The following is a 14,697-nucleotide window of genomic DNA, read 5'->3' as shown; positions in this document are numbered from 1 at the left end:
TCGGCCCGCCTTATTTCCATACCAGAAGGAAGTGCGGCACCTTAGTGATCCGGAGTTTAAGCCGAGAGTCACTCACGTGACCCAGATCTCACATGACGTAGGTGCTCACGTGATCACTCGCTTACGTGAGCAGAAGTAGTTCTGGTCGTCGTCTACCGTCTCGCTATAGCCGTTTGAGGGAAGAAGGAGGAAAATTACCCGGTATCGTTAGAGGTTGGTGTGTGGGTGGGAACTGGGGACCCGGGGGTGGTGATGATGAAGACCAAAGCGGGGTCCGGGGGCCGCCTCCGCCTTTTTCGTTCTCTGCTTTCCCCTCCCCCCGCTCTCCCTCCCTCCTCCCCCCATCTCAGTGCCGGGAAGCCGCCTTTGCTGCGCCTGGTGGGGAAATGGTGGACGTTCGTGACTGTGTCTGTGTTTTTGCGTATCTCTCTGTCCGGGCCGATCTCGGGGGACCCCTAAGAGTGACCGTAAGGTGAAAAACGTTTGAAAACCACGGCCCTGAGTTAGGAAAAACAGATATTGAGACCAGTGGGTCTGAGTGCTGGTCCATCCATTCAGGCACTCAGTCTCCACTGCTTGATTGTCTGTAGGGGCAGGCCCCAAGTGAATTATATCTGTAGAGTCACATCTAAGCAAATGCTGTGTGCGTGACAGAGACGCCCAATAAATAATTTCACTGAATTGAGTATTTAGATAACGTTTATTTTTCTGTTTATAACAATCTACATGTTCAATTTCGAACATTTAAAAAATAACAGTATACTATAAATTTTTAAAATACACGTAATTCACCACCCAGAGGTAAATATTCAACCTTATGTCGTTACAATCGTAAAAAAGTATTTGTATAACACACATATAAATACACAGATTCTTAACTCACAAATAGAGTTCTGGTTCCTACTTCAGGCATCAGAGTCCTGGTGGCCTTCCCAGGAGATGCAGTAAGGAAGCAGAACCTCCCTGCCACTACAGAGGGGCTGTTAAGGCATAGATTGCTGCAGGAACATTAAATGGGATGGGTCATCCTAGGGGTAAGGCAGGCGAAAAAACAGTCCATAAATCTCAGTGAGACCTTAGGATGGTTTATAGGAAGACTGTTATCACTGCAGATGCAGTGTGTCAGGCACATAATAGGCAATTAGTAAACGTTTGTTAAATTGAATCCTCATTGTACTTTGATGGCACTTATTACACTTTGTACTTGCTTTCCAAGAGGCCCAATGTTCCAGACCATGTCAGATAAACTATCCACATACAAAATTACAAAATTTTGTAAAATTTGTTATACGAAATCTCAGAAAAGCAAGCATATTTTTAATTTGTTTTATGTTACTTTTTCTTGCTGAAGTCAACGTAATTATTCTTTCTGTAGAAAATTAATTAAGACTTCACAAAAAATTGGAAAAATGAAATGGAAAAAGCCATAAACCCACTATTCAGAATAACCACTATTAAATTTTCTAACATTTTTTTTTTTTTAGTTTCTCCACTTTTGAAGGATAACTTTTTTTTTATTCCAATACAGTGAGTTTGAAGAATTAAAACTGTATAGGGTAAAAAGTGAAAATCCCACTTCACTCCCCCTACTCTCCAGTTCTTCTTTTCTTACAAACAAGTTTGTTTCCAGATCTTTTATGTATTTACATACATATGTGCGTGCATGCTTATATTTTAATGTAAGCAGGATCATACTATGTATATTCTTTCATTTAATATATTTTGGAGATCTTTCTAGGTCAGGCTAGATCTTTAAACATCTTCATAGTATTCCATTTTAAGGATAAAGTATAATTCATTCAGCCATCCTCTGTTGATAACTGTTTAGGTTTCTAACTTTCTGCCATTACTGACAGTGCTGCAAGGAACATTTTAAAGTATTTCTGTTGACTAGATACCTGGAAGAAATTCTAGCAGTGTCAAAGGGTATATGAACATATATTTTTTACGTAGCTGACATTATAAAGTAGTTGTGATCTTGGGTTGCCTAAGATACCATAAGTAGTTTCTCATGTTATTAAATATTTTTACAACTTTAAAAATTAAATATGTAACATTCCATTTAAAAAAAATACTTTTCAAAGAATATATACCGCCATAAATCTTTGTCTGAATTTTAGATCATCTCCTTAGGGCACATAACCTGAAGTGGATTTACTGTTAAAAGGTGCTATACATATCACCAAATTGCGTGCCATCAATTTTCACTCCTCTAGTAGTATATTAGTTTGTGAACCCTGAACAGCACTGACTTACTGTTTAATTTCCACCATCTTGATGGGTGAAAAATGGTGTAAGTTCTGGTTTTAACTTGCATTTCCAATGATTGATGAGGTTTGAACATTTCCCAGACTCATCTCCTGTATCCTCCTAAACCTGTATTCCCACATGCTTAAACTGTTACCAAGTCTTGCAGATTCCTATTTTTGTATATGTAGATCATATATTCCCCATTTTACTGCTATTTTCTTAGGTGAATCCTTTAACATATCTCCAAGAGACGGGTTCTGACTAATCTCCCTAGTTTCACCTCAGCCCCCTTCTGTTCGAGTGCCACACGGTTGCCAGGGAGATCTGTCTGAAAGGGTTCTGATGAAGTCACTCCTCTCATTCTAGGCCTTTAGGATCTGCTCTCTACCTTGCCAGCCTTATCTCTTGCTTTGTCCCCTCCTATTTATGTTCCATCATAATTTTAAAAATTTGTTTATGTATCCCTGTATGGGTTAGTCTGTTTCATTTAACCATTCTGCCTCCAACAGACAGAATTGACCAACTAGTCCCTTCTTGATACTACGATTACATCCTGCACAGAGTTCCTTTATAGCAGGTATAATGTATATTTGCACTTACATCTTTTAGTAAAGATATACAGTGCCCCTGTAGGACCATAAACCCTTTGTGAGCTTATTGATTCTTGTATGCCAGAGCTGAATACTGGACCTGGCAACTGAAAAATGTTTGTAAATGAATGCATGAATTCCGAATAATGTCTTTTTTATTTATCTTTTAGGCCCAAATAGTTCCCTGATTTTATTGATTTGCATGAGTTCTTTATATAATCATATTAATGTGTTTTATTTTATCCTTTAATTGTTTAATCTTTTGATCTAATGAAGTTTTTACTTTTATAGAATCAGGTATAGCCATCTTTTATTTGTTGACATCATCCACTGATTTTCTTACTGTTGTTTATTTATTTATATATTTTTTGGAGGCAAAGTCTTGCTCTGTTGCCCCCAGATAGAGTGAAGTGGGGTGATCATAGCTCACTTCAATCTCAAACTCCTGGGCTCAAGCGATTCTCTCACCTCAGCGCTCCAACTATACAGGTTCATGCTACCATGCCCAGCTAATTTTTTCTGTCTTTAGTAGAGATGGGTTCTGGCTCTTGCTCAGGCTCGTCTCGAACTTCTGACCTCAAGCAATCCTCCTGCCTCGGTCTCCCAGAGTGCTAAGATTATAGGCATGAGCCACCATGCCTGGCCTTCTTGTTGTTGATTTTTTAAGCCTTTTTATTTTCCCACTATGATGTTAATACACGGTCAATGCAGAAAACTTAGAACGTACAGAGAGGTCCAAAGAAGAAAAATTCTCTGAAATAAAAAGCTCCCATAATCTTACTATCCAGAAATAACCACCATTAATGGTACTCGACACATAATAGGCATTGAATAAATAGTTGTTGAATAAATGAATGAGTTAAAAATTTGGTACAGTATTTATACAGATGTCTTACCAAAGAAAGCTATTGGCATAATTGAGTTTTGTATTAATAGGTTGCTTTTTTACTATATTGTGAATGTTTTTCCATGACAATAGTCCTCTAATTTCTTTTTTTCAGCCATACCGTAATCTCATTGAGCCAAGCTTGCCATCCAGAGCCCAACAGTCACCATGATGCTGAGCACAGAAGGCAGGGAGGGGTTCGTGGTGAAGGTCAGGGGCCTGCCCTGGTCCTGCTCAGCTGATGAAGTGATGCGCTTCTTCTCTGATTGCAAAATCCAAAATGGCACATCAGGTATTCGTTTCATCTACACCAGAGAAGGCAGACCGAGTGGTGAAGCATTTGTTGAACTCGAATCCGAAGATGAAGTGAAATTGGCTTTGAAGAAGGACAGAGAAACCATGGGACACAGATACGTTGAAGTATTCAAGTCCAACAGTGTTGAAATGGATTGGGTGTTGAAGCATACAGGTCCGAATAGTCCTGATACTGCCAATGATGGTTTCGTCCGGCTTAGAGGACTCCCATTTGGCTGTAGCAAGGAAGAAATTGTTCAGTTCTTTTCAGGGTTGGAAATTGTGCCAAATGGGATGACACTGCCAGTGGACTTTCAGGGGCGGAGCACAGGGGAGGCTTTTGTGCAGTTTGCTTCACAGGAGATAGCTGAGAAGGCCTTAAAGAAACACAAGGAAAGAATAGGGCACAGATACATTGAAATCTTCAAGAGTAGCCGAGCTGAAGTCCGAACCCACTATGATCCCCCTCGAAAGCTCATGGCTATGCAGCGGCCAGGTCCCTATGATAGGCCAGGGGCTGGCAGAGGGTATAATAGCATTGGTAGAGGAGCTGGGTTTGAAAGGATGAGGCGAGGTGCCTATGGTGGAGGGTATGGAGGCTATGACGACTATGGTGGCTATAATGATGGATATGGCTTTGGGTCTGATAGATTTGGAAGAGACCTCAATTACTGTTTTTCAGGAATGTCTGATCATAGATATGGAGATGGTGGGTCCAGTTTCCAGAGCACCACAGGGCACTGTGTACACATGAGGGGGTTACCTTACAGAGCCACTGAGAATGATATTTATAATTTCTTCTCACCTCTTAACCCCATGAGAGTACACATTGAAATTGGACCCGATGGCAGAGTTACTGGTGAGGCAGATGTTGAATTTGCTACTCATGAAGATGCCGTGGCAGCTATGGCAAAAGACAAAGCTAATATGCAACACAGATATGTGGAGCTCTTCTTAAATTCTACTGCAGGAACAAGTGGGGGAGCTTATGATCACAGCTATGTAGAACTCTTTTTGAATTCTACAGCAGGGGCAAGTGGTGGTGCTTATGGTAGCCAAATGATGGGAGGGATGGGCTTATCCAACCAGTCTAGCTATGGGGGTCCTGCTAGCCAGCAGCTGAGTGGTGGTTATGGAGGTGGTTATGGAGGTCAGAGCAGTATGAGTGGGTATGACCAAGTTCTGCAGGAAAACTCCAGTGACTATCAGTCAAACCTTGCTTAGGTAGAGAAGGAGCACTAAACAGCTACTACAGAAATAAAAGCTGTGCATTTATGGGAGTTGAATAGAATGGGAGGGATGTCTAGTATATCCAGTATGATTGGTATAAATGGGAAATGTAGTTGATTCTGATCACTCTTGGTCAACTTTCTTTCTTTCTTTCTTTCTTTCTTTTTTCTTCTTTTTTAAAAAAACAAAAATTAAATTTAACAGTTTTGCATTACAGGCTTGTGATTCATGCTTACTGTAAAGTGGAAGTCAAGATTGTTTTAAAACTTCAAGCTCAGTAATTTTGAACACTGAAACATTCATCTAGGACATAATAACAAAATTCAGTATTGACCATAACTGTTAAAACAATTTTCAGCTTTCCTCAACTTAGTTATGTTGTAGGAGTGTACCTAAGCAGTAAGCGTATTTAGGTTAAAGCAGTTTCACTTATGTTAAATGTTGCTCTTATACCACAATACATTGAAAACTTCGGATGCATGTTGAGAAACATGCTTTTCTGTAAAACTAAAATATAGGAGCTGTGTCTACGATTCAAAGTGAAAACATTTGGCATGTTTGTTAATTCTAGCTTTTTGGTTTAATATCCTGTAAGGCACGTGAGTGTACACTTTTACTTTTTTTTTTTTTTTTTAAAGATCTGGGACAATTTCGAGATGTAATACCAATACTTTAGGAGTTTGGTCATGTCGTTTGTATGCAATTCTGAGGCTTTGATTTAAATCTTTCCTTGTATTGTGATTTCCATTTAGCTGTATTGTACTAAGTGAAACTTGTTAAATAAATCTTCCTTTTAAAAACTGGAAAAATAATCTTGTATGGTTTTTATTACTACGTTCTATCATATGGGCACACTGTAATTGACTTTATAATCCCCTGCTATTGAAATTTTTAATTTTTAAATTATAAAATATATTAGCATCTTTATATACATTGTTGTATATACCATTAATTATTTCTAAGATACATCCTTAAATACACATTTTTAAGGCTTTTGATTTGCCTTACCAGAAAGTTTACGGTACTTTGTCTTTCCATCGGGAGTGCATGTTATTTTTCCCCCATACTTTCCTTAATAATGCATGTTATTTTTTTTTATATTTGCCAATTAGTTGAGAAATTATGTCCCACTGCTAGTTTAATTTGTATTTCTTTGATTAATATTAAGGTTGAACATTTTCCTCTTGTTTTTAAACTTACTACTATGTTCACAGGACTATTGAGCTACTTCTGGAGACTGTACTTTGCAAAGACAGTATTCTCCAAAATCCAAAGAAGTAAAAACAAATAAATAATCTTTTTTATTTAACCACAAACTAGAAGATCTAACATACTTTTGTATGTTAAAAAGGGAGTAGGCTTACAATTATTATGTGTCAAAAACAAAATACAACTTACTAAAAAAGAAGTAGGCTTATAGAAATAATTGTCTTTTCCATGAGTTCATTAATAGAGCCTCTAAATACCCTTTCAGGTTTTTCAAGGCATCTGAAGCTTGTTTAAACCAGCGGTTCTGAAACTTGAGTGTGCTTCAGAATCACTGCAGGGCTTAAGACATTGATTGCTGGGCCCCATCCCTGGAATTTCTGATTACGTAGTTCTGGGATGATGTCCAAGAATGTGCTAATGCTGCTTGGTCTGAAGACCATGTTTAGACCCATCACAGTTCTCCAATCGCTAAAGGTCTATTTAACCCTAAAATGGCAACTTTAAGGAGCAGCTTCCTTTATGATCCCTGATTGCCTCCCCTTTGTTCCTGTGACAAGTAGTTTAAATTTTCTTCTTTTTTTTGTTCTTTCTTTCTTTATTTTGAGATAGGCTCTCACTCTGTTGCCTGGGCTGGAGTGCAGTGGCATCATTATAGCTCACAGCAACCTCAAACTCCTGGCCTCAAGCAATCCTCCCACTTCAGCCTTCCAGAGTGCTAGGATTACAGGTGTGAGCCACCTAAATTTTCTAGCAAAGTACAAACCAGATATGATTATTTACAATACCTTACACCTCCCATGGGATTCTGAGTGCCTGTGGCATCTGCATGTGTGGGGGTGGTACCTTTTATTTCTGTCTAGATCAAGGTGGTTAACATCTCAAGGATTTTCAGTCCTGGACGCCCTCGGGTTAGTACCAGCTGTACCTGAACCACAGATCTCTTTGTAGATCTGACCACCCTGGAACTGGATTGTTATATTTGGGCTATTTAGGGCTTTGGGCCCACAGTACTGTCCTGACATAGGAGGCAAATACCAAGTTGGTATTAGCTGACTCCATTTCATTCAGGGACAGTCTTCGTTGAGCACCATTTCTAGAAAATTATTGAAACCGAAGATGCAGTGAGAGGTGTTCTGGGATTTTTTGATGACTTCTAATTTCTATCGCAGCTGCCAGGAGAGCAAGAAATCCATTTTGACTCTTTTGTCACGTTGAGCCAGTCATTATTACCTTGCCCTCCTAAGCCCTTCAGGAAGCCTTCCTCAGGGGGTAAACTAATAGGTGTTTTTGCTTTCCCAGGCCGCTCAATTAATTTTCCAGAAGTTTCTCTAAGTCTGAGGCAGGATCTCCAGTAGCCACTAGATGTCACTAAATCTCAGGAAACCACACACTCATCCCTGTTATTGTGGGTGTTTGCTTTCTCTTTGCTGGATTAAGAATACTCAAAAGGGCTCCGGGAAGCAATCAAAGAAGAGAGAACTTTGAGGTCAGTGGTCAGCACTAGAGGTGTTCAAAGGGACAGCAGTACCTGTTAGGGCAGTAGTACGCACACACCCCACCAGTGCAGCCACAATAATCCTGGTCTATGAGGGTCTCCACAGATGGCTTGTGCCAGTGGTCCTCTGAGTGCAGCTCCTGTATCTGCATGACCTGGGACCTTGTTAGAAATGCAAATTTGCCACACCCCTCCCCCCAGGCCACCTGAATCAGAAACCCTGAGTGTCCAGCCCAACAAGCTGTGTTTCAGCAAGTGCTCAAGGTGGTTCTGCTGCAGGGAACCACTGGCTGATGCATGGATTCCGTCATTCACCCATTCATTCCTGCATCCATTCATCCAACCCTAAAGGAGGTAACCAAAACAGAGACAATCCTGTAAGCATGGCATATCTCTGCCTCTCCTCCCATCAAATTGATATGAAAATGCATTGCAAATTCATTTACAGATCAAGCTTTTTCCATCAGGAAGAACTCCTTAGGCTGTCAGTAAGAATGAAGATTTTTCCAAAATAGGCCTGAAGGGTTATCGCAAAACATAGCTGCTGATGGAATGAAGTTCCAGGCTGCGAGTGTCGCAAGAGCCCTTTTACAACCTGCTCCCACACTGACTGTGAGTGCAAAGCAGGCACGTCCACGGGTTCACCAGGTTAGCGGTTAGCGCGGTGCAGGACTCTGGGGGAGAGGTGACAGGTTATGTTGTGCCTGTGCCCACGTCCCCGTACAGATAAACAGAACACATATCGCTCGAGCCCTCTGATAGAGAACCTTAGACTTCTGAAAGAAGAGATGGGTACTAAGAGACAATATTTAAGAATCACTGTAATTTATTCAGTAATTATTTTCTGAACCATTTACCTATTCTAACGCTCTGTCTGACCCATACACTCGTTAGGACAACTACCTGCACAATGCGAAGACCCTTTCCCAGGATCATACTTCTCCCTCCCTCCGTGCCTCCTTCCCTCTTCCTGCTCCCCCTCCTTTGCACAGGTCATGTTTCTCATATACGAGATGTCATTAAGTGTCACTTCCATCCCCACTTTCGAGATGAGGAAACTGAGTCTCAGGGAGGGCAAGAATCAACTTTGTCTTGGGAAAGGAAGCAGGAGGCCGGCTGCACGGGAGGAGGAAATGAGCTCAGGCGAAGGAAAGAGAAGGACGTAGCTTTGATCTGCATGGGGTGGTGTAAGGGTAGCCGTGCCTTGGGACCGGTGGGGTGACGGTGGCGGTAACCAGCACTGGGACCAGCTCCAGCGGTCTGGCTCCCTGGCCCACAAGGAGGCGGGGTGGGGTGTGGAAGGGCGAGGTAGGGGGGCCTCAGGAGGGCGGAGAGTTTGCTAGGAATCCACCCGCCATCTCCCCTCCGGCTTTCCGGAGACCCTCGAACACGTGTCTGTCTCCCCGCCCCATATATTCGTTTCAGGGAAAGGGACGAGGAAGAGGCTGCCGGGAAATGGCGGCCGCGGCGCAGCGGGGCTGGCCCGGGAGCAGCAGAGGGGGCGTGGCCCGCGTGGCGCATGGCGGGCGGGAAGTGGCGAGGATGAGGAAGAGGAGCCAGGAGCCCGCGAGCTCCGAGAGGGAGACAATCACTTTGCCAACCGCGGCGAGGCATCTGGAAAGGCCTGGGAACCTCGTCCGCCTGCCCAGGCCCCTCTCACTCCTTTCCGTCCCCCTGGGCTCCGGGGTGGGGGTGGGGGACACAGGCCGAACCGTGCGACTGGCGAAAAGAAGGAACAGCCGTGGGCCTCCCTCGCGCTCTGCCTGTGCCAGGCGCACCCCCCCATGGGTTGACTCGGGCCGGTCCCCCGGGGACGCCCTGCTTCTCGCGCTGGGTGGCGCTGGGGGCGCTCCCAGCCGAGGGCAGCCCAAGGAGGGGGCGGGAGGGGGCACCACGGCCACCTCGCCCGGGTATGGGGAGCTGCGCTGCGAGGAGCCGCTTTTTCTTACTCAGAGCCCCTTGCTTGGCACACCGTAGGCGCTCAATACATGTTTATTTTCAGTTGAGTGTTGATTCAACTCTTAATGCCTTGTGATTAATCCTCATCCTTCTGTTCTAGAAACTCTCATTGCTGGCTGGATCAAGAACAGACAGCTTACCAACTGTCACAACACCTCCATATTGGAACTTTAAAAAGTTCTGTAAACACGTTCATTCTTTTGACTATTTTTCAACTCATATTACTTTCCCTTTCCTTTTTTTTTTTGCATTTTTTCTTCTGCAGTAAAGCCTTAAAATGTTTTACTTTTCCTTGAAACCTCCTCCCACTCCTTAGTTCACACTGATTTGTTTTCCCTAAATCTTTTGGAGCAAGTAATCAGAAATGCACAGTTAACACTTGGTGGTTCTCAAGTTATTTCACGGGTGGTAGTTTTGATTCTTGCTTGTCTGATTAGGCTGTACCTTTTATCCCTAGGTGAATGTGACAGCCCTCAAAAATGCCTATGGCGTGGGGACTGCAAGTGACTGCAAATGGGCACATGGCATCTTTTAGAGGTAATGAAAATGTCTTAAACTTAGATTGTGGTGATGGTTTGCACAACTCTATATAATTTACTAAAAACCATTTAATTTACACTTAAAAGGGGAGAACTTTATGAAATGTAAATTATTCCTCCAAGAGGCTCTTAAAAATGCCTGTGGAGTAATAAATAAAGAGTAGTGGGGATGATACATTTTGTGGCAAAACTAGCAGGAAAAGTAAGACATTGTGATAAACATACGCTGGCCTGAGGAAGTGACGAAGACTCTCTGAACAAACTTTAAACACGCCCCTCTGAGCTCTTTTTACAACTAGGCCTTGTCCTTGGCCCTGTCCTTGGCTTTCCTAGCCCAGATTTATCAAGAACCTGCTAAGTAATCCCCTTCCACCCTTGATACCTGGTCACCTTTGCCTGCCTTTAACAAAAATCCTGTTTACTCAGTTTAGCAAGAATCCCCCTACCCTTGATGCCTCTTCTTACTAATTTTCTATCCACTGACCACCCCCACTGTGCTCCTTAACTGTAAATCCACTCTTGTCCTTGTATTTGCAATTGAGCTTAGTTCTATACTGGAGTCTCTTTTCCCATATTACAATACTGCTGGATAAAATCTGTCTTTATTGCTTTTGACTAGTGTCTAGCTCTGTTTCTCTTTGGCAGAAGGCACTCTCAGACAGTCCTTCTGGTGGTATATATTAGTCTGGCCTGCTGGGGGACAATTCCATGCACTGTGCTGGGTGCTGAGAAAATAAGAGCAAAAACACCTACCAAGCCCCTGCCCTCAAGGAGCTCATAGTCTAGTGGGGAGCCAAATAGCAAGCAAATAGCCATACGAGTGTGTAATTGCAATAAGGACAAGTACTAGGAAGAAGGGAGTATACAGCGCTATGAGAGTCTATAATATAGGAGGATTTCACTAGTCAAGGTGGTCAGCAATGTTGCCTTAAGAAAGTGATCACTGAGCTGAGAGCTAAAGAAAGAGTAGAGGTTAATTAGGTTGGAGGTGGGGGTTGAAGGAGCGGGTTTAAGACAACGTGTTCAAAGATGGCATGGTGAGTGAAAGGGACTGAAAGAACACCAATGTGGCTGCAGTCCAGGAGGCAGTTGGGAGAGCAGTGTGGTGGGTCGGGGCATAAGGAGTCTTAGAAAGCAGTTAAAGCCGATTTGTCTATATCTTAAGAGTCATCAGAAACCCTGGAGCTGAGGGCGCAGGTGGAGAAAGATTTCTCATGCAGAGATTAAGATACATAAAAGTAAAATTTATTTTATCCTTTAGAAGGACAGAGAGAACGAGAGCGAGAGAGGAAAAAGGGGGAGGGAAGAGAGCAGGGAGCTGGCGTGGCATCCCAAAGAAAGAGAAGGGGGTGCCAGCAGCGAGGCCAAGTGGCTCACTGATTTTAAGGGGGATGAAGAGATAAAAATAGTGATGGCTGTCTGTTGATAACAAAAGCGGCAGCGGGTAAATAACAAAAACTGCAAGGATGTCAAAATCCAAGAGCTGGTTTCCTGCCTTTCCTTGGAGGAGGGATTATCACAGCAGATGTGACTCTGTCCTCAGATATGGTTGAGGCTTGGAGCTTGTTCTCCTGTTGTTTACTCAGGAACTCTATAAATCACATTTCCAGAAAAAATAATTTTGACAGAGGGAGATTTATTTACATCTTTTTTTCTGTTCATTCAGCTCTTTTCAGAAGTTATGCAAAACAGAACTCCTGGAGGGTGCCACCTGTTAGTGAGAGAACTCATAGGACTGATCCTTAACTGTTACGTGGGGAAATTGTAGGATTGGGTATTTTCCTGTTATTTTTACAAGGCCGCTCCTTTCAGTAATGAGTCAGATTTGTCTTTTGGAAACATTGCCCTGGCTACAGTATGGACAAAGGATTGGGAAGGGGGAAAGGTGTCAGGATGTTACAGCAAGTGTTACAGTGAGTGGTCCCGAGGACAAACCGAGCGGCACACAGAGAGTCGGAGAATCAAAGTTTATTCACTGGCTCAAAGGGGCCTCGCCACCGAATTCTGAGCCCCGTCTACCCGATTTTTCCCACTTTTATTAAGTTGCGGTGGGCCAGGCGCGGTGGCTCACACCTGTAATCCTAGCACTCTGGAGGCCGAGGCGGGTGGATCACTCAAGGTCAGGAGTTCGAGACCAGCCTGAGCAAGAGCGAGACCCCATCTCTACTAAAAATAGAAAGAAATTGACCAAACAACTAAAAATAGAAAAAAAAAAAATTAGCCGGGCATGGTGGCGTATGCCTGTAGTCCCAGCTACCTGGGAGGCTGAGGCAGGAGGATCCTTGAGCCCAGGAGTTTGAGGTTGCTGTGAGCTAGGCTGACGCCATGGCACTCTAGCCAGGGCAACAGAGCCAGACTCTGTCTCAAAAAAAGTTGTGGTGGTCTGGGAGGTAGGGTGTCAGGTGGTTAATGCCCACCAGGTAATAGGTTAGTTGATGTGTCAGATAACAGACTTAGTGTTATGCTGATGCACCAGGTAGTAGATTTAGTGTTATGCTGATGCACCAGGTAATAGATTAGTTGATGGGCCAGGTAATAGGTTAGTATTATGCTGATGCGGGTCTTTCGTGAGCGGTGGGGGTCTCAGGTGGCTGATGGGCCAGGTAATAGGTTAGTATTATGCTGATGTGGGTCTTTCGTGAGGGGTGGGGGTCTCAGGTGGCTGATGTGCCAAGTAACAGATGGGGGTTTTCCTTATCAAGAATGTATTGGGGCGTTCTATTAGGAACTATTGCAGTGATCTAGAGTAGAGGTAATAGTAGCTGTTGTTTAGATGGAGTGGATTGGTATATTTTAGGGTTACTTAGGAGGTAAAATCCACAGGACTTGGCAATGGATTGGAACTGGGGGTGACCAAATTGTCTTAGTCTGTTTTGTGCTGCTATAACAGAATACCTGAGACTGGGTAATTTATAAACAGAAATTTATTGTCTCACAGTTCTAGAATGAGTCTAAGGTCAAGACATGGGCAGGTTTTATCCCCATATACTGATTTACAGCTCCTAAAATCCTTAAAGTTTCTGGAGTGATAAATGTCTTTCATATGCTAATAAGATGACTGGTGGCTAAGGCCCTTAGGTAGCTTCAGGATGGGGCCTTGGCACAGGAAAGGATTAGAGGCAGGATTAGAGGGTTGGGACTTTCAGCCCCATCCCCCAACCTCTGGGGAGTGGGGAGGGGCTAAAAGTTAAGTGATCAGCAATGACCAATGATGTAATCAATCATGCCTATGCAATGGAGCTTTCGTAAAAACCCAAAAGGCCAGGGTTTGGAGAGCTTCCAGATAGCTGAACATGTAGCGGTTTCTGGAGGGTGGTGCATCCAGAGAGGGCATAGAGGCTCGATGTCCTTTATCCCATATCTCAACCTATGCATCTCTTCCATCTGGCTGGTCACCTGTATCCTTTGTAATATGCTTTATAATAAACCAGTAAGTGTTTTCCTGAGTTCTGTGAGGTGCTCTAGCAAATTAATTGAACCCAAAGAGGGGGCTGTGGGAATGCTGATTTATAGCTGATCAGTCAGAAGCACAGCTCACAACCTGGCATCTGAAGTGGGGAGCATTCTTGTGAGACTGAGCCCTCAACCTGTGAGATCTGGCACTATCTTCAAGTAGGCAGTGTCAGAATTGAATTGAATTAGAGGAACTCAGGTAGTGTCCACTGCAGAACTGATTGTTTGGTGTTTGTGGGAAATTACCCCCCATACATCTGGGGTCACAGAAGTGTCCCGTGTTGAGTAGAGAGTAGAGAGCAGAGAATAGGAAAACCATCACTCTGGGTTTTTTCCCCCTATATATTACAGGGAGAGTGAGAGCTCAAGAATGACTTCTTAGTTTCTGGCTTATACAACAGGGTGTTTGGGTTACTGGTCAGAGACACTGAATACCAAGTTCAGGGATGAAGATTGTGAGTTTGATTTTAGGTATGTTATGTTTGAGATACCTTTGAGAACACCCAAGAGAAGCTATATAGACTGTTGGATGGATGGATCTAGAGCTCAGAGGGGGCCTCTAGACTGGAGATATAAATTGTCAGCTATATGCAAAAAGGTGGTAATTGAAGCCGTGTGTGGGGATAAGGTTGTCTAGGTCAGAGAGTATCAGAGTGAGAATGTAGGAAAGCACAGGAAGGAGACCTGAGAAACTGCAGTATTTCATGCAGAGGAGAGGAGGATCAGCCTACAAAGGAGACCAGGAAAGAGCAGCCAGGGAGATTTAAAAGTTAGTAGGTGGGAGGCTGAGGC

The 14,697-nt window shown here is 43.3% G+C and overlaps 1 protein-coding gene across 3 annotated transcripts; it reads left to right on the top strand.

Annotated features, from left to right (window-relative positions):
* The first annotated feature begins 26 nt into the window (after positions 1 to 26).
* HNRNPH2 (heterogeneous nuclear ribonucleoprotein H2 (H')) lies at positions 27 to 6,059 on the top strand. Of its 3 annotated transcripts, none has more exons than XM_012650055.1 (2): positions 27 to 201; positions 3,842 to 6,059. In XM_012650055.1, the coding sequence occupies exon 2, from the start codon at positions 3,895 to 3,897 to the stop codon at positions 5,242 to 5,244; it is 1,350 nt and encodes a 449-aa protein (XP_012505509.1). In that variant the 5' UTR covers positions 27 to 201; positions 3,842 to 3,894; the 3' UTR covers positions 5,245 to 6,059. The 3 variants fall into 3 exon arrangements, with proteins under 3 accessions (XP_012505509.1, XP_012505508.1, XP_012505510.1); XM_012650054.1 differs by having other exon boundaries at positions 27 to 213; XM_012650056.1 differs by lacking the exon at positions 27 to 201 and adding an exon at positions 2,774 to 2,827.
* Positions 6,060 to 14,697: the final 8,638 nt, after the last annotated feature.

This window comes from Propithecus coquereli, unplaced genomic scaffold (genome assembly GCF_000956105.1).
Source record: "Propithecus coquereli isolate 6110/MARCELLA unplaced genomic scaffold, Pcoq_1.0 Scaffold31, whole genome shotgun sequence".
In the NCBI taxonomy this organism is placed as follows: Eukaryota; Metazoa; Chordata; class Mammalia; order Primates; family Indriidae; genus Propithecus; species Propithecus coquereli.
This window is presented reverse-complemented; position numbering and strand designations above follow the sequence as displayed.

Coding starts and splice junctions, on each gene's coding strand:
- HNRNPH2 (XM_012650055.1), top strand. CDS start 3,895: ATGATGCTGAGCACAGAAGGCAGGGAGGGGTTCGTGGTGAAGGTCAGG.